At 34.5% G+C, this 24,081-nt stretch overlaps 1 protein-coding gene and 1 non-coding gene across 2 annotated transcripts; one reads left to right on the top strand and one right to left on the bottom strand.

The window, feature by feature from the left end:
* Nucleotides 1-7,062: 7,062 nt before the first annotated feature.
* On the top strand, nucleotides 7,063-14,796 carry LOC104605897 (aminotransferase ALD1, chloroplastic-like). The gene is made up of 10 exons (XM_010270846.3): nucleotides 7,063-7,521; nucleotides 7,624-7,658; nucleotides 7,751-7,818; nucleotides 11,777-11,893; nucleotides 12,365-12,427; nucleotides 12,969-13,073; nucleotides 13,244-13,294; nucleotides 13,488-13,811; nucleotides 13,928-14,134; nucleotides 14,243-14,796. Exons 1-10 carry the CDS (start codon nucleotides 7,445-7,447, stop codon nucleotides 14,534-14,536), a joined length of 1,341 nt encoding a protein of 446 aa, XP_010269148.1. The 5' UTR covers nucleotides 7,063-7,444; the 3' UTR covers nucleotides 14,537-14,796.
* On the bottom strand, nucleotides 12,200-12,273 carry TRNAN-GUU (transfer RNA asparagine (anticodon GUU)). The gene has a single exon. It is a non-coding gene; the product is annotated as a tRNA-Asn (tRNA).
* Nucleotides 14,797-24,081: the final 9,285 nt, after the last annotated feature.

Genomic DNA, 24,081 nt, shown 5'->3' with positions numbered 1-24,081 from the left:
CTTTAACCCTTGATCCGATAATAAAGTTGATGAAAGTAAAATTACTAAATTATCCATTCAAAACCCCATAAACTGATAGAAACAGATATTAAAATGATCTACATAACATTTAAGGCACAATGGAGTTGATGAACTTATCATTTTCAAAACATTCTCAAGAATTGAGATGATTTATGTGCCAGTTGTTTTTGTTTTCGAAAAGAAAACCAGCCATGTTGTCACATAAGATGTTTAACCAAATATTTTATGAATTTAATCTACAGAATGCTAATAGCAGGGGCAAAATGCCGAAATGCAAAAGTTAAGGGGTCTTGTTGGAAAACCAAGTTTGCGGGCTAAGTGACACTACCCTTAATTTTAATTTATAGGGTGGCTGTCTGTAATTTATTCAAATTAAAATTCTGAACTGTTAGATTAATTGTAAAATCACCAATGCACATATATGTGTTTATAGGCTTTATGAGTGATGCACTGTCGATCGCCAAATTTGTAAGAGATCAAGACCAAGAACATTAAAGGAACCCCATCGGCCCACCTCTACCACCAATTATTTTGGGCCCGTTATACTTAGCCCATTTACTATTTATTTATTCTTCTTACCTCCCTATTACCCTTTGTCCTTTGATGGTTTCAACAAAGTTTTAAAAATCGACCGGAAACCAGAAATCATTCTCAGTTTTTGGGTTGACAGTTTGACCATTTGGTTCAAATGAATGGTCCATTTCAATGAAAAATAAAAAATAAAATAAAAATGATAAAAAATCAATGAATGGATTGGCAGTTCAACTGTCAGAGTTAATGGGCTGCTGACCAATTTAATGGTTTTTGGTCAGGGACCGAGTTTAGGGTAAAATGAAATCGGTTGCCTACACGGTTCTCAGGCTGAACAGTTCGACCATTCGGGTTTCAATTATGAATGTGATATCACCCAATTGCTCGTGTATATATATATATATATATTATCCCAGTCGTTTCTGTAAGTTATGGCCACCATCAAGGTCATGTAGTTTCTATCTTGTAATGCTCAAGAGAGATTGGATATAGAATCAATTGTTTAGGGAAATAAGCTATAGGGGACGTTCTTTTTTTGGATTTTGAGAGGGGGGAAGTTGGTCAATGGGACCAAGAAACCCATGTTCATTTTTCAGATTTATGTGGGGACTAGTGAAAGTTTATTTTCCTAGGTATCACTCCTAGGTGGGTAAATTAACTTTCCCATTTAGGGGAAAGTTGACAATACTTGGATGGGACAAAAGTGTCCCTTTTAATGGTGGAGTTTTTATGGCTAAGATTGTCATTGCCTTATTTACATGGGAAATAAAAGAATATGGGCAAATGCACTTACTCGGGTAAGTCTTTCTTGGGAAACACTTACCCAAGTAAGTGCATTTACCCGGGTAAGTAACTTACCGAAAAGAGAACAGGGCAATAATACCAAGAGCTAGAGAGGAAGAGAAATTTACAAGCACTAATAAAATTACTGATCTGCCCTTCATGAACTCATAGAAAAAGATCCAACTAAGTTCTAAGGCTGGCAGGCACATCAGAGTTCCAGGGAGTTGATCATTGAAGGAGGTTCCAAATCTATTATTGCAGGGTTGAGAGGCTCTATGGAGGGTCCATGCCATGGAGGCTTAGAAACCAAATTAGAAAAGCCATGTCTTTGGTTTAGGTGCTTCAAGCTGAATTGGTTCGTGTGCCTAGGTTTACAGTCTCTCTTGTCGATTCTATATAGGATTTAGTGCTTACAAGACCATACTCACACTTTATAGATGTGCATTGGGAATATCTCTTTACTTTTATGCTTTTTTTCATAGACAGATATTCCCAATGCAAGGCTGCAAGGGACTGTCCGAAAGGTGTGAGCATAGTCTTGTGCGGACCAAATCCGATTTCCTTAGAAAGGGGCCAGCAGACAGACCTTGGTGGTCACTATTCACTAGGTCGAAAGAGAGACTGATGACTTGTGGGAGGATTAAACAGTTTAAATCGAGGATTAAAATATTGATATGATACACTATATTAGTTCTATCTATATTAATAGATTCACATACACTTGAATACACTGATAATCTATATATATATATATTAAAATTGGTCCTGCCATGTCAACATAGCTCTCCTTTGAGAGAAGCTATTAATCTATTTTCTCCTTTTTTTGAATTTTTTATTTTTTAATTCCATGTCATTATTGAAACAACCAATGAGATGCAATTTTCTAGTAACCTAAATAATTTCTTCTACAATTTCTCCTAAACTACCTCCCCCACTATCCCTCACTTTCTCCAAAATTATTTCTAATTCCTATTTATCTTCTAAATTATCTCTAACTCCTATTTATCTCCAAAATTATCTCTAATTTAGTAGAGAGTTTTTCTCCTAAATTATCTCTAATTCCTATTTATCATCTCCCTTACTTTTTATCTATATCTATCTAAAGAAAGTTTGGATTAAAAAATTAAGAATTATTTAAATATTCTAACAAAATTATATAATAACTTTAAAAATATATTGAAAACACAAAAATTATATTTTTACAAAATATATCACGAAATTATGTACTAACAATTTAAATTATTTTTTACTGATTATCAATTTAATTAAATAAAATTTAAATTATGTAAATATTTTATAGATTATTTAAATATTTAAATAACTAAATATTTATCATAACTAGATTTAAATAGTTAAAATAACGAAATTATATAATAAATTTAAAAAAATTATTCAAAGTAGAAAAATAGTTATAACATAATATTCAAATTATTAATAATTTAATATATTATAAAATTAATAATGAAATTATGTAATATATATATATATATATATATATGTATATATAAAACAAAGCGGTCAAGAAATTTTCTCCTTTTTTTGAATTTTTTGTTTTTTATTCCAAGTCATTTTTGAAACAACCAATGATATGCACTTTCCCAATAACCTAAATAATCTATTCTCCTAAAATTTATCCAAAACTACATCCCCCACTTTCTCCAGAATTATCTCTAATTCCTATTTATCTTCTAAATTATCTCTAATTCCTATTTATCTCCATAATTATCTCTAATTTAGTAGAGAGTTTCTCTCCTAAATTATCTCTAATTCCTATTTATCCTCTCACCTACTTTTTATCTATATCTATCTAAAGAAAGTTTGGATTAAAAAATTTAATAATTATATAAATATTCTAACAAAATTATATAATAACTTTAAGATATTTATTAAAACACAAAAAAAATTATATTTTTACAAAATATATCAAGAAATTATGTACTAACAATTTAAATTATGTTTTTCCGGGTTATCACTTTAAATTATTTTCAAATATTTAATAATATCTGATAGCTTTAACTAAATAAAATTCAAATAACAAAAGAATTTAAATATTTTATAAATTATTTAGATATTTAAATAACTAAATATTTATCATAACTATACTTTAAATAGTTAAAATAAAAAAATTATCTAATAAATAATTTTATATTTCTACAAAATATATCACCAAATTATGTACTAACAATTTAAATTATATTTTTCTGGACCATCAATTTAAATGTTTTTCAAACATTTAATAATATGTAATAGCTTTAAATAAATAAAATTCAAATAACAAAAAAATTTAAATATTTTATAGATTATTTAAATATTTAAATAACTAGATATTTATTATAACAAGATTTTAAATAGTTAATATAACGAAATTGTGTAATAAATTAAAAAAAATCTTTAAAGTAGAAAAATAATTATAATATAGTATTTAAATTAATAATAATTTAATATATTAAAAAATTAATAATGGAATTATGTAATAATAGTATAAATTATGATTTTATGGATAATTAAATTCCATAAATAACTAATATTTTAAAATTTAAATATTTTACGTATTATTTAAGTATTTAAATAACTAGGTATTTTAAATAAAAAGTTTTAAATACTTAAAATAAAGAAATTATGTAATAAATTTAAAAAATTCTAAAAGTAGAAAAATAATTATAACATAATATTGAAATTAATAATGGTTTAATATTTTACTTAATATTGTAAATAACTAATTTCATTTATATCAAGTAATAATTTGAGAAAATAACTTTAAAATATTTATTAATAATAATTTCAAACTTGTAATCTGTATTTATTATATAGTTATATATACTAAAATTAATATTTATTGTATTTCAGTAATTATTTATTGTTGCTTTCATAAATTTATTTTCAATGATTATGTATAAATTTATTTTGTTTTTTTATTTAATAGAAAACTTTCAATCATTATTGGAGATTAAACTACTATTAGTGAAATTTTTAAATTTTATTTATTGTACTTATTGTATTTTTGTTATAACTTATGAGACTATTAATTTAGCTAAAATTATGAGTGTTCATGAGTTGGTTTGGTTCGGTCGTAGGCTATTTGACCAACCGAATTGACCCGGTCATGTTGGGGAGTTGGTTAATTGAAACCTGCTAACCTTTTGTGAAAACCGACCCACTCAATTTGTATTGGTTTGGGTCGATTTTTTTGTATGATCAATTGGTTCAAAAGATTTAAACTTAAAAATTAAATTTAATTTAAAAAATTATAGTGCAATTATTAAAAAAATAAATTTAAAAATTAGATTTGTGATATAAAACATTTTAGACTAAGAAATATGGGAAATTTCCCATTTTTCCATATTAAAAATTATATTTAAAATATAAAATATTAATATATATCAATGGTTAGGTCGTTCGATTTTGGTTGGTTTACAAATGGCCAAAGTGAAATTGATCCAATTTAGTTGAATTGGGAAATTTTTTAACCAAAGCCGACCTAAAATACTAGAAAACTGACCAATTTGGGTCCAGTTGATCGGGTTGGTCGGTTTCATCAATTTGATGAATAAACCTAACTGAAATTAATTATTTTTACTTTTGTATTATAAAAAATTTATCAAAAGCAGTATATAAAATATGAATAATTATTAATTATTTAAAAAGTTGAAAATATAAAACAATTGGATACTCTTATGTGATTCTATTAGGGTCATTTACTAGAACACATCTTATAGTTTTACATATTTATTTATACATAACTTATAGTTTTCATTTTATTAAAACATCCCATATATTTTACAACTTATTTACTTCATCAACCTTTCATTAAGGAGTATTTGTTTTGCCATTAGGCCCATGATTTTTTATTCCAAAAATACGCTTAACACTTTTTTTTGTACAGAAAACAAAATTAATCAAATATAGCTAACAGAGTGGTTGCCCGTGTCTTATAAAGTGGCAAAAATTGTATTTTTATTTTTATTTTCTTTTGATTAAATCTATTTAAATGAACATTAGGGTCAACACTATCATCTAATGGAAGATTGATTAAATCCATTGCAAATTATAAGTGGTGTTTTAGTAAAACTTTAACTATAGAGTAGATTTTAGTAAATCTATGAAATTATAAGGGGTATTATCGTAAATACCCTTTTCTACTATTTAGCTTTTGTTTAATAAATTCTTGCATGAGTCCACTAAATTAGCCACAAAAGGAATAATATTGACTGTATCGATATTTTAATTCTTCCACTAAATTAGCCACAAAAGGATTAAGCAAAATAACCATCCAAAGACAAGGGCCCAGGGAATAAAAGGTGAATGACAAAAATACATGAATGTGGGCTACTCTATGTAAGCACGTTTTTTTTTTCCGATATATAAGCAGCATGTTCAAATTGGGCACAACCACCTTCTCATTCGTGGGTTGAACTAAAAAAATCCTAAAAAAAGGAAACAAAAGGAAAATTTAAATGGACTACACATGTACTGGTTTCTTTATCACTAGACACTAACCAAGTTGTAAATGCGTGTTAATAAAATCATTTCCTATTTAATGAACAATTTTAGTTGCCCACGACATCATATCCCTTTCTGGGTTGAACAGAAACGGAAACAGTTACCTCACACTAAAACAATGAATCAACCCAAAACGAGTGATTAGAGAAAGAGCTTTTTGATATATCACCAAATAATGGCTCAGAAATAGAATAACTAAACAAATGTGTTAACATTTAAAAGCCTTTGGCTAATTAAGGGGACGTTTGGCAAGTTATTTTTTGAAAGATTTTTTGGAAATTCTAATAATCAAAAGACGATGTGAATTTTTGCATCAAGATATTAATAGTTTGAAGACTGTTTGGTTAACATATGTCAGTTTGTGTGAAGATAAGTTGAAAAAAAAGCTGAAAAGTTCCATTTAGAGTTTCCCAAAAATAGCCCGAAATGGGCTTTCCACGTCTTTTCGGGGCCGTGGCTTTCAACGGCTAGATCTTTTCCCAACCAAATAGGAAAATACCAAAACCCGGACTGCCAGGCTTCTAAAAACTGAGAGCCCGCGCGAAAGGGCGCACCAAACAGGACCTAAATAATCCATAGCAACGGATACAATTTCTTTATGCAAAACCAAGGTTTTCAAAACTGGACCGGACAATGAACCGGTCAGGGGTCCGGTTCCCAGGTCGAACAGTCCAACTGTTTGAACCGAATGGATGGTCCGTTCTAACAAAAAAAATTAAAAAAAAATAAAAAAAAATGGTCAAAACCACTGAACAGTTTGAACGGTTCAACCGCCCGAGTCAACAGTTTGCTGATCAAATCAATGTTTTTGGGCAAATTAACAGTTTGGGGGTAAAACAGAACCAATCATCTGACCAGTTCCCGGTTTTTGCGGTTCAACCATTAGGTCCGGTCCGGTTTTGAAAATCATGTACAAAACTTGAGAAAATCTGTGATGCAGAAAAGAAAAATGTGATATAAAAAAAATTTTGACCAATCAAAACCCACCCTGAATTTTGATAAATAACACCTGATTCGAAAAGTTGGCAGAAATTAAGTTGGAGACTGTCTGTTGAAGCTTTAATCAATACAGACAACTGGGTGGGTTAACTGCCACAAGAATTGATCTATATTTAGCTATAGACATCTGAAAGCAAGGGAAATTTGGCAGAAATTGCCGAATAGCAGTAGGAGAAAGAGAATAAAGAAAAGAAAAGCAAGAAGAATTTTCCTTCGTCATCGTTGGTTTCATAACCTGCGATCAAGACAGAAGAAAAGTTAGAAATCAGGCGACGGAAAAGTCGAAAATGAACTGACTGCTCATTCCTGGGTCCACTACTGCAGAAGATTCTTCCAGCAGATCCGCCACCGGTTTCTGAAATAGCCCATGTTTTTTTTTTTTTTTTCTGAAAAGTTTTGACTGTTTTCTCAGGAGACAAAGTCAGTTCCAAAACGCCCATGTTTATTTAATTTTCAAACTCTTCACGACCATTCTTGGGGTTAGTCTATAAATTAAATGTCTGAGTACTGAAGCTCAGTTTTACTCACTACCTAGTGCATCATTTCATTTGTCAATCGTTGCACGAAGCAGCTGGGTTTCGAAACCTCTAATAAGAAAAAGAATCTGAAAATGTATCAAGTTCAACTCTCAGCTTGCACTTCAATTCGTCCCTCCGTGATGCTTAAGCCAAGGATGGTTCAGCAGAGGTCAGTGAATGTTCTTGAGAGCTCCAGTGGTTTGATTCTTACATACTTTGAGAAGCTTTATTGCATGGGAACTCAACATGCTTTTCACTTTTATTATTGCAGTCGGGAGGTTGTCCAGAAGGAGCAGAGGAGAGTTGGTATTGTATCAGAATTTGAGTACTGGTTCACATTTGAATTTGGGTTTTCATTCAATTTTTGTCTGACTTACAGTACTGCAATGCAATTGCAGATCATCGCACGAGAGTTCCTCGTAATGAGAATTTAGAGAAGCTTAGGAATGGATATCTGTTTCCTGAGGTCTGTGGATTAATTCAACCTTTTCCACATTTTAATTTTGTGTTATGCTCTTATTGATTCACTTTTTTTTTTTCCTTGCTTCATGATGCGTACGTACGTAGTGCTTTTCTAGAGTTTAACGTCTGAAACTTGTAGCCTTGGGTAGAGATGTGTGGCCAGAAGCAGGAAAAGGAAATCGCTGAGTCTGAGGTGGTTCTATATTTAAGGGTGTCAATGGTATTTGAAAATTCGATTTCGAATTCGATATAATTGAATCGAATTCAGATCATTCGAATATTTAATCGGTTGGATTCAGATATCTTATTCTTACCAAATAGTAAATCGGATTCGAATTCTGATTCGATTTAATAAATATCCGAATTTGACCGATCATTTAATTCTTATATATAATAAATAAATAATATTTTATATAATAATTAAATTATATAAATAATTTATATATTTATATACTTTGTATCAACAAAATATTTATTTTATATATTTATTAATTATCTAAAAATTAATTAATCAAATTCGAATTGAATTAATCGGATTCGAATTCGGATATTAATTTTTAATATTCGTCGAATATCGGATTTTTTAGTCGGATTCGAATTCGGATATTGTCTAATCCGATTCAAATTCGATCCGTTTACACCCCTATCTATAAGTATGCCTGAAACCAATTGTGGCTCACGATTGCTTTAATGATAGATGAGAGATGAGACTAACCAGCAGCTAAAGGAATACTTGCATGCTGGCCGCTAAAACATGATTTGGGCCCCAGGAAGGATAGGGTTCAGCTTCTTAGTGTAAAGGCTCTTTGCTCGTCCAAAGTAGGCCTGTCAACGGGTAGGGTCTGAGTCGGAATCAACAGGATCCAGAACCGACCCAACATGAAATGTTGTGAACCCAGACCTAGAACTAGAACCGATAAGGACTACAATTTTTGGACCCTGAACTGAATTGATTGGTTCTTGGGACAATTGGGTTTGACCCGATAGACCTGATTATAATAAATAAAAAATAAATATTTATGTTTAATATATATTAAATATTAGGGTAAATCTATTAAACTACCCCTATTGTTTACAAAATTGACAAACTGTACCCTTACTGTTTAGATATTGTCTTGCGGTACCTTTAAGTTTTCTGACAATTGTCTAAAACCTCCCTTGCTGTTAATTTTCAGTCACACTCTGTTCACATGTGACATCACGTGAGTAATAATTATTTTAAAATCCATAAAATACACTTATTGTTTACCGTTACTATTGAAAGTTGCAGCAGTGGTGGTGATTTTGGTACCATCAAGAAGACAATGAACATAGATGAAGATGGAGAAAGGAAAAGGAGAGGAAGAAGGAGAAAGAGAAGAAGAGGAGGAAAGGGAGAGGGAAGAGGAGAGAGATCGGGAAAGGAACCTGGCCGTCTGTATCCAAGTGTGTGGAGAGGTTCGCCATTGCTGCAACTTGCAGCAACGACGGTGATGAAACAGGGGCGAGAGGGAATGGGGGGAGAGAGAGAGAGAGAACAAAGGGGAGGAAGAGAGAAAGAGAGGGAGGGAGCCATCTGCCGGTGGCTGCTGTCGCCTGCGAAGGTTGTGCCAAGAGGGAGAGAGAATGAAGGGTTCGTCGCCTGCGCCAAGCAACCTCCCTCCGTTCTCTCTCCCTCTCGGCATAGCCCTTGTTGGCGATGGCAGCCACCGGCGAAGGGCTCCCTCCCTCCCTTTCTCTCTTCGTCCCCTTCGTTCTCTCTCTCTCTCTCTCTCTCTCTTCCCCCCTTTGTCTCCTTTGTTCTCTCTCTTCCCCATTCCCTCTCGTCCCTATTTCATCACCGCCGCTGCAACAAGTTACAGCAACGACGGACCCTTCATGCACTAGGATACAGACGACAACAAGAGAATTATTTTTGCTGGAAAGCAGCTTGAGGATGGATGGAATCTTGCATATTATAACAGAGTGTTGTCAGAGCTCTTCAGGCATTCCACCGAACAAGGAGGTGTTGCCGCTTCTTCGGTATGAAACATTGGAGAGTGTGTGCTTGCTGTATTCATCGCTGACAATCCCATCAAATCAGTAGAGGCTCATATTTGCTAGAAAGCAGTGTGAGGTTGATTTTTGAAGTCCCCAGATGATCCGGCATCTGGGGATTATTCATTGCAGCTTTATCCACAAGGATCCCCACAATTATTTTAGAGGCAGAGGGGAGGTCTAAGAATACAGAAAGAAGGAGAGAGAGACCAAAGGCGGAGGGGGAGGTATGAGAATGGAGAGAGAGTAGAGGCGGACGGTGAAATAGGGGATGAAATTTGAGGAATAGTGGAGGATAAATTCGATATTTTGTTCTCTTCTGTTAGCACTTAACCACAATGTCAATTGTCAGAAAACTTAAAGGTACCACAAGACAATATATAAACAGTAAGGGTACAGTTTGTCAATTTCGTGAACAGTAGAGATAGTTTAAGAGATTTATCCTAAATGTTATATATATATATATATATATTATATAATATAATATATACATATAATTTATTTATTTAATATATTATACATTATATATATCAAATTGAGTCTGAATCGGTTCGGGGCTAGGTGGAATCGATTCCAAACCAATAGTAATCGACACCCTACATCGGGACCCATCGGGTCAGTTCCAGTTCCATAACCATAACCTGCCCAATTGGTTCGGGTCTGTCGGGTCAGACTCAACCCATTGACAGCCCTAGTCCAAAGGATCCCTTAAAACCAGCTGGTGGATCTGCTTGCATTAATCTTGTTACAAAGAAGAGTGTTGACTGTTATGTTGAGTCGTGGGTTGAGAGGGAGGCCTGTATTAGGTGTGAGCACGATAATGGGAATCGATTCGGATTGGTCTTTGGATAGCATAGATAGCCATGTGGGTTGGCAGAGTTGTATGAGGATGTGGTGGTGCACCCACGCAATAAACGTGCCTGGTAGAGAGGCAGGGGAGGTAGGGGAAGAAAGGTCACCTTTTATTTTAAAGGTGATAATAATCTGTTGGGCTGGGCTGGGTGTGAGGGTTGGGGCGGGCCCAGGTTTTTCAAGGGTTTCTCGTACGGTCTTTCTCTTGTATTGGTTGGCCATTGTTTGGTTGATAATCCATGAATAAATATAATTAAAGTTGTTTGTGTTGAAATAATCCATGAATAATATATTGATTTAGGTTTAGTAATGGCATCAATATTATTGGCTCTCTTGTTAGGTTGATATTCTTTTTTTTTCTAATTTTTATGTGGTTGTCTATTCCAGTAATAGATTACTCCCTATTGATATTAAACTTTCAACATATATACTTCCCTTAATTGCAAGTATTTGACATATCGGACCTTAAGGTATTAGGGAGACAACTTTGATTGGCCTTTATTAGCATTTTACACTATTTTGGGCTGGGACCATGAGGTTGGAGTAGGGGTGTCAATTGGACTGTATTTGGTCCAATCAGATCCAGTTCAATGTGAGTCCAGGTCTAATTCAATCCAATGAATATTTTGAATTATTTTGGATTAGTCCAATTCAATGTCTGGACTGTTCAATCTGTTCAAATTCGTATTGATTTAGATTGATTTCAACCTAAACTCTGTTGACTGACACCTATATTCTTATCTTATATCAATGGATCAGATATTGGCTTAATCCAATCCAATCCGATATAAATTTACTATATATGGATCAAATCCAATCCGATATGTCTTATTGATCCATCCAAATTGATTTTAGACCGAATGAGATCCAATCCAAAACCGATCCATTGACACCCTTATGTAGGATGGTGCATTCAAATTTTTGACATAAGTCTTAGCTATATTTTTTTGTCTTTCTACTCAAATTCTTATTGTCCATGGACCATAGATGTAGGATTTTGTAGGTTAAATATTTTATAAGAGCTGAGAGATATGCAATTATGTCATTCTACATCTGTTCTCTTGGATTCTTACCATTTCTATGGAATTTATCAGATTGCTATGCGTGAAGCTGAACACTTGCAAAAGTACCCCAATTTTAAGTTGATAAACCTTGGGATTGGTGATACCACTGAACCCATCCCGGACATCATCACATCCAGCATGGTTGAGGTATGAAGAAAATGTTTTTTATCCTTTTATTACATTGCTGACGCAAGTGAATTTCATCTACCTTTAGCCTCACTTAAAAAACAAAAAAAAAAATCCAAACCAATGGTGTTTGTACATATGGGACCAAAATCTTTAAGTTGGTAAATTATAAATACTTCTGTACTGTCAATTAACCTCATGAGCTTTCATTTACAACAAAGACTGTCTCTTACTAGGGGTTAGTGATAATTACCCTCTTAAATTTTTATCTCATAAATTAACTTCAAAAAGATTCTCATTCAATTGTTTATAAAAATAAAATCTTTACGCTAGAAGGAGGGCTTGAACCTCCGACCTTGTGGTTAACAGCCACACGCTCTAACCAACTGAGCTATTCCAGCTATTTGTATTACGTTATGATGTTTTATATTTTTATAACATGTTGAAACATTTTCCCACGGAATGGATACTAACTGGTAAACTTTTTCACAGCAAGCACAAGCTCTGTCAACACTTGAAGGCTATAGAGGGTATGGACCTGAGCATGGCAACAAGGTAATGCATTGTTCTTGTTCTGGTGCCTGTTATTTGTTCTATTCTGACAGTGTTTTTCCTTTCGGTCAAATTGCTCTATACTTGCAGCTTTAACCAATCTGTGTTTATTGGCGAGCATGGACAGTTCGATTATGCTATTTTAGTAATACTGTAATAGTAGCATCCCTTTATTAGGGACGGACATGAGCAGAGCCAGTCAAATGCAAACCCTTGCCTGGTCTGCTTTAGTCCAACTCTTGGGTTCTTCCTAATGAACGTAGATCAAGCTTCAGATTAATTTCTTTTGAAATAAAAGTTAAAACAAAATAACAGCCCTATTTAATGCAAGTACTTGATATGTGATAAAAGGATTCATGTAGTTCGAGAGAAAAATCAAACATATTAACCATTTCAATGGCAAATGTAGTTGGTTAATTGTGTTCAAACTGGTTTGTATAGTATGAAACATATCATTTAAGCAGAATTTGTTCATAAGCATGACTCTGTGAGGTCTTACTTCCAATTTGTGTTTATCTTCAATGTGGATTGCACTGCACTGCAGGCATTAAGGAAGGCAATTGCAGATGTAGTCTACAAAGGTCTAAAGGTGAAGGACACTGAGGTTTTTGTATCAGATGGTGCACAATGCGACATTTCTCGCCTTCAGGTAATTCAATATTTGGAAAACTAGGGCTTGCATTTCTGTGTTGGGGAGCTTTATGCACAAACCCAGAATCAGATTGAGAACATGGAACCTGACTTGTGAGTTTGTATAGTTGAGTTTTACTTCTTACTCAATGAATGTTACATCCTTATTTCTCTGCATTCCAACTGCAGTTGCTTCTAGGATCAAATGTAACAATTGCCGTGCAGGATCCCTCATTTCCGGTAATGTTTAACCTTCTTGCTTATATGGTCTCTGTTTGTTTGTTTGAACCAATAGGAAGGTATATGTTGTTTTCCAAACAACATGCATATTCTGTCTTCTTAAGGCATTATGTCAATTGATTTTCTTGAAATAAGGTTTTTCATGGATTTTCTACAACGAATTTGATTCATGAAAAACAAATGTTTGATACAGGCATACATATATTCGGGTGTTATAATAGGTCAAGCTGGTGAATTTCAAGAGGAAACAGGGAAGTACTGGAATATTGAGTATATGAAGTGTGGGCCTCAAAATAACCTGTTTCCAAACCTGTTGACAACTTCAAGAACTGATGTTATTTTCTTCTGCTCTCCAAACAACCCAACTGGTCATGCTGCATCAAGAAATCAACTAGAGCAACTAGTGGAGTTCGCAAGAAAAAATGGGTCAATTATTATTTATGACTCTGCCTATGCTGCTTATATCTCGGACGACAACAGCCCAAGGTCTATCTTTGAAATTCCTGGAGCAAGAGAGGTATTGTTGTAATACAGCTTTGGATTTGATTAGCAATACTTCAATCTTAGCCAGTTACTTGAAGTCTCGACTGTGAAGAACTGAACCCATGAGAACTTTCTTTGGCTGTTGATTAGGTTGCAATTGAGGTTTCTTCTTTCTCAAAGTTTGCTGGTTTCACTGGTGTCCGTCTTGGTTGGACAGTGGTCCCTGAAGAGTTGCTATTTGCAAATGGCTTTCCTGTCATAAAAGACTTCAATCGCATTGTCTACACCTGCTTTAATGGGGCATCAAGTATTGCTCAAGCAGGGGGACTTGCTTGCTTATCCCCAGAAGGTCTAATGGTTGGTCTCTGGACTCTGAGTGGTTCATTTTAATAGGAATTGTCATTCAATTGGAAATGGATTATCTTGTTTATACATTTCTGCTTTCTGCCTATGAATTGTTTTCAGGCCATACGCCAGGTAATTGACTACTACAAGGAGAATGCCAAAATACTAATTGATACATTTGAATTGCTCGGCCTCAAGGCATATGGAGGAAAGAATGCTCCTTATATTTGGGTTCATTTTCCGGGTTCAAGATCTTGGGATGTATTTGATGAGATTCTTGAGAAGACACACGTAGTCACAGTTCCAGGTAGGGGATTCGGCCCTGGTGGTGAAGAGTACGTCAGAGTTAGTGCATTTGGTCACAGAGAAATCATCCTGGAAGCTTCAAAGAGGCTGAAAAATCTGTATAGATAAATAAACCTATTTCACACTTCCAACTTCTGCTCAAATGAATACTGATATAAACCACTCAGTTTTTAGTCTGAAGTTCTCCTTACAGAGTTTTTCTTTTTTGTTTCAGAGAGTAAAGTTTGATTGTTTTTCAAATATTGTAATATAAAATGAGAGGAATGATCTATTGATTATTGACAAAAAACAAGAAAAAAAAAACAGTGCAGTGATGAATCCTTGGAAGGAATTCACAATGATTTAGGGCATGCCTTACTTAATGTGATTTTCCTAAAATAAAAAAAAAATGTCAGAAAAAGAGAAGATAAAGGAATATGAGAAACCCATGAGTTCAATTTGAGGAATGTGGGCATCATATTCATATATGGTTAAGATATCAAATCAATGGTTGCTTGTCATTTTCTGTTAAACTGTCTCACAAAAAGAGAGAATTGAGGGCTAGCTGTATATGACAAAACCTGTGACATGATTGGTTGAACAAGATCCCAATATTTGTTGAGGCACATTACACCTAGTGAACTGAATTATGGAGGCAAAAGCCAAATTGATTCAACCAAAAGAGCATTGCATCTTAAAACTAGCAGAAAGTTTTAATCCTTCTAGAAAAGCCATTGCATCAACTTCAGCAGCAGCAAAACAGATAAGAATAGTGGGGAGGTGATTTTTGGGCGCAAGCTCCATCACCCTCCCATTATTGTATTGGATTATGGAAAGCCAAGTTCTCACCACAGGAATCCAGTACAATAATACCCATACCAGCGCTATGATTGGTTACTGCTACATCAACGTTCACTTTCCACCATCCAGATGAGGATGGAAGCCAAACTTGGGCCAAAGTCTCAGGCAGATGCACCCCACCATGTATCCATGTAGAGACTAGAGAGTGACAAGAGTGGGGTGGCAAGAAGTGAGTGGGCCTTCCAACTGTTAAATTTTTGCGCAATATAAAAAAGCTCACTAGGTGATAGGTCGATACTCGATAATCACCTTTCAAATTTCAATACCTTTTGCACTATATCCTGCATTCCCACTTTAACTAGTTGTCTGTCATTCTCTTATCCAAATTGAAAGGCCCTTTACATAAATCTTCCCACTCCATGGCGATTCAAAAATTATAGAATGCTAAAGGGTAAAATACAAAAACCTCCCCTAAAGTTTCTGACAATCATAAAATTCTCCCCTATAGTTTCATTTTAACAAATGCCTTCCCTGAACTTTTGAAAAATTCAACAAAAACCTCCCTTCCGTCACTGTCCCAGATGGAAAAGATTAGATTGATGCACCAGTTTTTTTCTAAATACCCATTCTATCCTTTTATAAATTATTTTATATACAAAATTACTGAAATAACCCCTTTTTAACTCAACAAAAACCTCTTTTAACGACTATTTTAGTAATTTTACATACAAAATTACTGAAATATGTTTTTTTTTGTTGAGTTAAAATGGGATTATTTCAGTAATTTTGTATGTAAAATAATTTATAAAAGGGTAGAATGGATATTTAATGTTTTCCGCTTGGGACAGTGACAGAATGGAGTTTTTTATTGAGCTTCTGAAGAGTTCAGGGAAATATTTGTCAAAATGAAACTATAAAGGAGGTTTTTATAATTGTCAGAAACTTTAAGGGAGATTTTTATATTTTACCTAATGCTAAAAGATTCTCTCTCTGATCATCATTAATAAGGAACCCAAAACCTACCATGGTTCAAAGTATCATATGAAAAAAATTGTGTATCATGCGATTTACAGGGCCAATACTCAGATTTATTTTCAGGTTTCAAGATTCAAACCAGAAATAATGACTTAGGAAGGCATTAATGACTGAAAAAGGGTTTTCCTCCTATCTCTTATTATTTGATGCATTGGTGGGTTCAAAATCCAATACATATTGTACGATATGCACCGATACGGATCAATACTTAGATCTTTGAATGATTTATTCAAAAGAGAAAACAACAAATCATTCATTCAACCACCTCAGGCTTATGTATTAGCACAATCTTTGGTGTTGGGGTTAATAAACTATGGTTTTGTTGGGCTTGGGTTGAAAACCATTATTATAGAATAATAATTGAGTTCTAGATGGGCCCCAGCCCACTTGGCTGAATTGCATCCTACCATCACAGGGCAACCTTATTGGCAACTAGGAGGACACCAAGAAGGAATAGGATTAAGTTCTTGTGCAACTTTTGCTCAACCAATTGTTATGGTAATAAGAGCAAGAGCACAGTGATCATTGTTCATTGATGCAGAATGCTCAACTCTCCAATAATGGTGACATTTTTTATCAAGTCAAGACAAGTGATCATAATTAAGCTATGCAATTTATAAATATAATCAAATAGTGATAACCATCTGCTTCTGCTTGTAGTTTATAAATCTCATTGAGAGGAGGACCATTGACAATATGATATATTATCAACTAGTTCTAGTCATGTTAGCTCAAATCTACTCTATGGGCCACTGCTCTCTGCATGTGAATTTTGTTAATGGCAGGAACAGATCTAAGCACACGGGATGCACTCAGTCACTGGAAAAATAAAGCACCATATTAAGTGGGTGTTCCTCAATAATGTGAATGGTTTTGTTTTCCAAAATAAAAACAACTTCCATGTCAGCAAAAACAATTTTAAAATGGTTATATTGCATTTGTTTTTTGTTTTAGAAAAGAAAAAATTGCCACATAAGCATAAGCATACATGAGTTTCTCTAACAACTTATGTTTAAAAAAAAAATCATAAATATTGATGAACAGGCCCTTAATAGATTCATTGAACAAAACAATTTTTGGAATCATGAGTTGTGCCAAATAAGACGATGTGACTGAAGTATGCCTGTTGTGGACCACATTGTGCTAGAAGAAGAAGAAGAAGATAAAGGTTAAGACTATATCCAATCCATCCCTCCCAAGACCCAGATAACTGGGGCAACATTGGATAATGACCTTTTCATAAAACTTGGAGCCCAAGATTCCCTCTCTCTAACACTAATATTTCTGTGGAGGAAAGATTTTTTCTTCAGAACCTCTTTGGGGCCCCAATTACCCATCCCTCCTCTTAGGCCCAAATAGCCAAAACAAAGAATGTGTTACGAGTTAACTCGGCCGAATCCACCAAGTCAACTCAAAGCCGAACTAGAACAAAAGTGAGTTTAATTGTTTGGCTGGGTGATCTAGGTGTTCAACCTCTACCACTCCAAAATTGTCCATTCTGGTAGTATTACTGAAAAAACTTCCTCTCCTTCCTCGAAGGAGCGAGAGGCTGCTTCCGATGGTGGATGATGAAACCTCGTTTCTCCATGTTTCGTCCTTCCTTGAAGGAACGAAATTGAAAGTCAAAGTCAATTTCGTGTTCCCACTTGATCATCTCGCAAACTCTAGACGGCCGTTAGAGAAAATAATAATAATAAAAAATAAGTAAATCGTCTAACGTCAGCCGTGAGACACACTAACATCGTTAACGCACGTGATGACTTGCTCAACAAGGCAGCTTTTTTGCTCCTATAAATTCCCCCCTTCGGCCCTCCCACTCCCCCTTCATTCACAAAGACACCAACCTACCTACCAAAGTACCAATCATCCATCTCAGACGTCTTCCTATTCTGACCTGCAGCAGATTGTAATTCCGGCTGCTTAAATTCCCGGCGATGTCGTCCATGGGAGCTAGTTTCGCTGAAGTTTACGTTATGCGAAAGCTGCACAAAGAGAAGATGAAGAAAAAGGAAGAAGAAAGAAAGGAGAAAGGAGAAAAGGCGTCGTCCCATGAAGAGAAACCCAGTAGTGGCAAATCATGGAGGGCCAAAAAGATACATCCAAGAAGTACTCCGTCATTGGAATCTGACAGAAAACCAGGTGGCACGGGCAACTAAGTGGAGTACCACTAATGGGGCATGTGTGATTTTCCGGCCAGATATTTGGATTTGTTCATACAAGGTGGTTGCCATGGCTCAGAAGACAAATGGTCTGTTAAATATGTGTAATTTTATACTGAAGATTACATAATTTTATTAACTTGTTAGAATGGATATCTAAGTTCTCTCTCTCGACTCTCAGACAAAAACACATTATTTGATTGAGATTCTTTAGTGTTGCAAGAGTTTGACTCAATTATAAGCATTCGAGTTTTATGTCTGTCTGCTCGGAGTCTTACAATTTTATCATTTTGGCCAAATGAATAGATAAACCCGACCACATATGGGCATACTGTTTCACCATAAAACCTATTTGTTTTCTAACAACTTCCCTTTTTAGGCTCCCTTTGGTAAGAATACAAATACAAATATGTAGTGTAAAATCTTATATTTGTACTATTTCATATGTATTTATATTGTATATATTTGTATTTATACTTTTTTCGAACCGAACCTTAACAAATATGTTAGGGTTTTTAGTCATTAAGGCAACTTTCCACCCTTAATATCAATAAAAATAATATTTTTTATATAATAATCGAAATGAGATTTTTTTTTGAAAAATATCAAATAAGGGCATTCGTCTTCCTCCTCTTAAACTTGCGCTAAGCGAGTCATGTTTGTTGTCGATAACTAATGGCGAGTGAGGTTTGCCGTCAATAACTCATTGCAAACCCTTATTTGTTAACATTTACGGGGAATCTGCAATCACTCTGTATTTGCCCTCAAATAAGCCATGAGTTCGTCTTGCTCGTCATGGCAAACCCTTCTCTGTTAACGTTTGCCATCGATAACTAGATCTAAGTCAAGTGACAACCTCTCAGCCGGACCAAGACCTTCAATCCATCAGCCATATGTGCCATTAAGAGCGGAACAAAAGCAAGTTCCTCGAGACAACAAAGGTTCTTGTAGAAGGAGATCAAACACACAATTATAGGACATCGCCAAAGGACTTATACAGCGGCAGAGGAAGATGATCAACAGTAGCACTGCCCTTCTTTGATATTTTCCCAAACAAAGATACCCCGTTTTGATTATTATATAAAGATACTCCGTTTAAGCCTTTCCCCCAATTATATGGGGTGAATTAAATGAATTCTATTTCGCCATTCTATTCTATTTAATGTAATATCTTTTCTAATTTTTTTTGAGTATTTAAATCATTTCTTACTGCTTCACTCCATAAATCCATCCCCATTTTTTTAGTTCACAATACTACACAACGGAGGAGGATCGTCCTTCTCCCCTACCCAAGGCACGTATTAACCGATACATCTCAATACATTACGATATTTTGATCTTGCCCATACCCATACCCCCCACCCACAACCTTGTGGCATTGGGGATTTTGATCCCAAAATCTCCACTACAAGGAACCAAAGAGAAACAACATCAAGTAGTCAATTATTCTCCAAACGAGGCAAAAGATATGGCAAAGGATGAGTTGTTGAAATCACTCCATTTGGACAGGATCTAAAGAATAAATGTAGCGTATTAAAGAATAGGGCAAACAGAAAAGAGAAATGTAGCATCTGAACCTATTTTATTCGAATACGTAAATCTAGAGATATTCCAACTTTAAGACCATTTACCATATTAAAGAAGGGCAAAATGACAAGAAAATTGTAGTTTCTTGGTATAGAACCATTTTACACGGGCTGTTGGTTTAGAAATTTGGCAGCCTGTGTTTTAGCCTTTTCTTGTTTAGTTGGGAAATTATCTAGTCATGAAAAGATGCTATTTTAAAAAGACGTTCAAAGTCTATTCTAGTTATTTCTAGGAAGCTCCAAATAGAGTTTTTTTACATTTTTCATCATATCTTCACACGAAAAGGCATGGGGGAAAGCACATGAAAAAAAAAAAAAAAACGCTTTAATCAAACGGTTCGAACGATTAATCGCCCGGTTCAACAATTTGCTGATCAAAATCAATGACTTTTTGAGGAAATCCGGTTTCGGGGGGAAACGGAACCAGTCACCTGACTGGTTCCTGGTTTTTCGGTCCGATCTGGTTTTGAAAAGCACGGTCTGGTCTATGTCACATAAAAGTAAAACAAGATAACCCTAATCCTGTGTTTGGTGAATCTGATAGAAAATAAGAGGCCTAAAAAAGTCCAGTTGGAATCCAATCTAACTATGACATTTATCATCTGATTGCTCACTATGTGAAATAATTAATACACACGCATATGATGAGTCATCTGAAAGCTCCAAACATGGATGTAAAAGCACGGGTCCACCCATATGATGAGTCATCTAATTGATAATAATGGAGGCGATGAGGATTGAACGAGTTTGGACCAACTAACGTCCCCATCGGCCATTGCAGTCATACATTGAGCATCTTCTCATGAATGAGAATGATAAGAGAGATTTTTATGTTTCCAACATGGTTTTTAAAACTGACTCGGAAACTGAATCGGTTAGGGGTTTGGTTATCGGGTCGAACAGCCTAATCGTTTAAATCGAATGTTCAGCCCATTATGACAGAAAAATTAAAAAATAAATAAAAAACAGTCAAAACTGTTCGAACAGTTAATCGCCCGATTCAATGGTTCACTGACTAAAATCAATGGTTTTAAGAGAAAATCTAATTTTTGGGAAAAACGGAACCGGGGAAAACGGAAGCAGTTACCTGACCGATTCTTAGTTTTTCTGGTCCAACCGTCCAATCCAATCCAGTTTTGAAAACCATGGTTTCGGATGTGTATCTGCAGTGGCCTGTTTGGATAGAATAGGTAGCGTTTTATTGGTAAAAGATCCTTACCAAGATTGGACACCAAATCATTTCGTCAAATAGGTTCTTATACCGTCCGTCTCAATGTACTGTTCAATGCAAAAGCTTGAGCTATTAGATAAGAAGGTTATTAGGTATTAGAGTGTTTTCCAACTTCTTTGCCTTAGATACAGTTATTACAAGTTTGGGACACTTGAGGATCAAAATCTAGGGATGTATAAATGCATTGACCGAAGTGCCTCAAAAGATGCTCCTTTATCCAATAACGGGGGTAGAAAGCACATTCAATGAATATTTAATTAATAAATATTCCGGTAACTATATCAAAAGTTGTCCATGTGCCCTGATCGAAACTTGCAACATCCATTTCTATCGCCAATCCCACCATGTCGGAGGAGTGACATGACCGAACAGCATGGGCTATCCACAGGCTCTCTCATTATGACAGATTAGTCAAATAGCCATGCTAGCTGTCCTATAGAATCCATGTGGACTAGCATGTCACACAGGAAAATCCTTGTGGACAGTCAAATTTTTCTCGGCCATATCAGAAATAAGTATAGATAAGAAGCAATACTTTAAAAACCGATCGACTTGGAACAGTAATTGCTTTGGTCACCAGGGTCAACGATTCAACTATTTAATTTCAATTTTGATTGAATAATCAGCTTAGTTCGATAGTCTATAAATATCGTGGATGAGACCATTTTGGTTTATAATAAGATATAGTGTTTTGCTATATGTGGACGGGGACTGTACACAAAATAGCGTGGACATGGATGAACCACACCATAGTGTATTTTCTCGTGGATGGTCTACACTATGGTGTGGACAGTTTGTGGGAAGGTTTCAGTGTAACACACAATATTATATTGATTCAATTACTCTCATTTTATTTAATCTTTTAATAATTTTTAATTTTTAATATTTTATCAATAAAATAATATTTAAAATATTATTTTTTTATTTTTTATATTTAAAATAATATTTTTAAATTTAAAAAAAAATGCAATTATTGTCTACATATTGATGCTTTTTTTCAATTTATTTACCATATAAAATACAAAAATTAGACATTTATGATCAACTACTTGGATCTCCCATAAAATGTATGAGATACATGGAATCAAAAAGTGTGGTGTAGACTAGTTTGATCCATACAATCTATCCATAGTTCAGAACAACTGTGAACTGTGATGTGGTGTGGATTACTCCACACTTATCAATTTCTCATCCACACTACAGAACATCCTCTTCAAAAGTTCAAATAAAAATTACCCAAAAATCATTATTTGATTGGGTCTAATAGGTCAATAGCTCAAATTAAATGACCAATTCAATGGGTTTTGGCAAAAAAGCAGTTTGGGGTTGAAATATAACTGATGACTTAGTTTTTGGACCACAGTCTCGATGAACAATGGTTCAAAAACCATTACAGGAAATAGAACCAACAAATGATTTCTGCTATAACGTGCCATGCCCATGTGGTCTCAAGACAACCCGCATAACCCTCAGTAAATTGTAAACACACTAGTTATAGGTATTTTCAAACACTATGATATGGGAAAGATATGGTATGGAAAGAGTTTTGACCAATTATAACCCACCACGAAATGGGTTCAATTATGATATGGAAAAGATATATCCAAAAAACAACTTACCAATAAATTGGAATCACAAATGTGTAGCAAATAAGGTATTGCTTATTAAAATTCATGGGTGGGTTTTGATTGGTCAAAAGTCTTTCCATACCATATCTTTTCCACATCATAGATTTTCCTTTTTCGAGCACTTAATTTAAATAGTTATAGGTATTTTCAGAATGACATAGTGGGTCAAGATAGGCGAGAAAGGAAAGAAAAACTTATTTAAAAAGCACTTAGGCCCCGTTCACTTTTCGGTAAGTTACTTACCCGGGTAAATGTTACCTGGGAAACACTTACCCAGATAAGTACATTTACCCATGTTCTTTTATTTCTTAGGTAAATAAGGCAATGATTATTTTAACCATAAAAATCTATTATTAAAAGGAGCATTTTTGTCCCATTGAAGTGTTAACAACTTTCCCCCTAAGTGGAAAATTTTTTTACCCACCTAAGAGATGAGTATCATACTAAGAAAATAAACTTTCTCTGATTCCCACATAAATCTGAAAAATAAACATAAAATTCTTGGTCAATGAAAACCATTGACCAACTTTTCCCCTATCAAAATCCAAAAAAAAAAAAAAAAAAAAAAAAAACAGAACACCCCCTTAAGTTCAAAAATTTAGAATTCTCAAATAACTGCTTATTCTCTAATTTCATATTTACTTTTGGTATGATCCCTGCCCAAAATAAGCGCTCATTCCATCAGGCCCAAGTTTCTGCTTCAAACAGCCAAGAGACCATATGGCACCTCTGCTACAAACAGCCAAGAGACCATATGGCACCTTGCATTGTGAGGCCTCTTGTAGCCATTAGTCAAATCAGATATGATCAGACTATTGAAATCTATTGACAGCCCTGACTTTAATTCTACTAACCCGATAAAATAATACTACGTGGCCCCTTCAAATGTAAGGATTGACTAGCCAACATAAAAGTGATCTGATAACGCTGATTTTATTGTTGCCTGACCCCTCCATGGTGGGTGGGTCCTCAATCCTTATTACCTCTGGCAAGCTATGAGGGGCCCAAATTGCAAATGTGGGTTTTCTCGCCCCACATCTTATATCTATGTTCCCTAGTAAGAAATTAAGAATATCCAAAGTTGTTTGTTCTGTAACATGCCTTCTTTTTTGTTGGCCAGGTCCGTTCAGTGTTCAGTCTCTTTCTGTAAAGAAGTTTCATTTAATCAAAACAGTTGAGATACTCAGTACTGTTGCCAACATTAATAAAAGATAAGTGGTTTTGGCACATCCCA

This window comes from Nelumbo nucifera, chromosome 1, assembly GCF_055504915.1.
Source record: "Nelumbo nucifera cultivar China Antique chromosome 1, China Antique-T2T, whole genome shotgun sequence".
NCBI classification, from domain to species: domain Eukaryota; kingdom Viridiplantae; phylum Streptophyta; class Magnoliopsida; order Proteales; family Nelumbonaceae; genus Nelumbo; species Nelumbo nucifera.
This window is presented reverse-complemented; position numbering and strand designations above follow the sequence as displayed.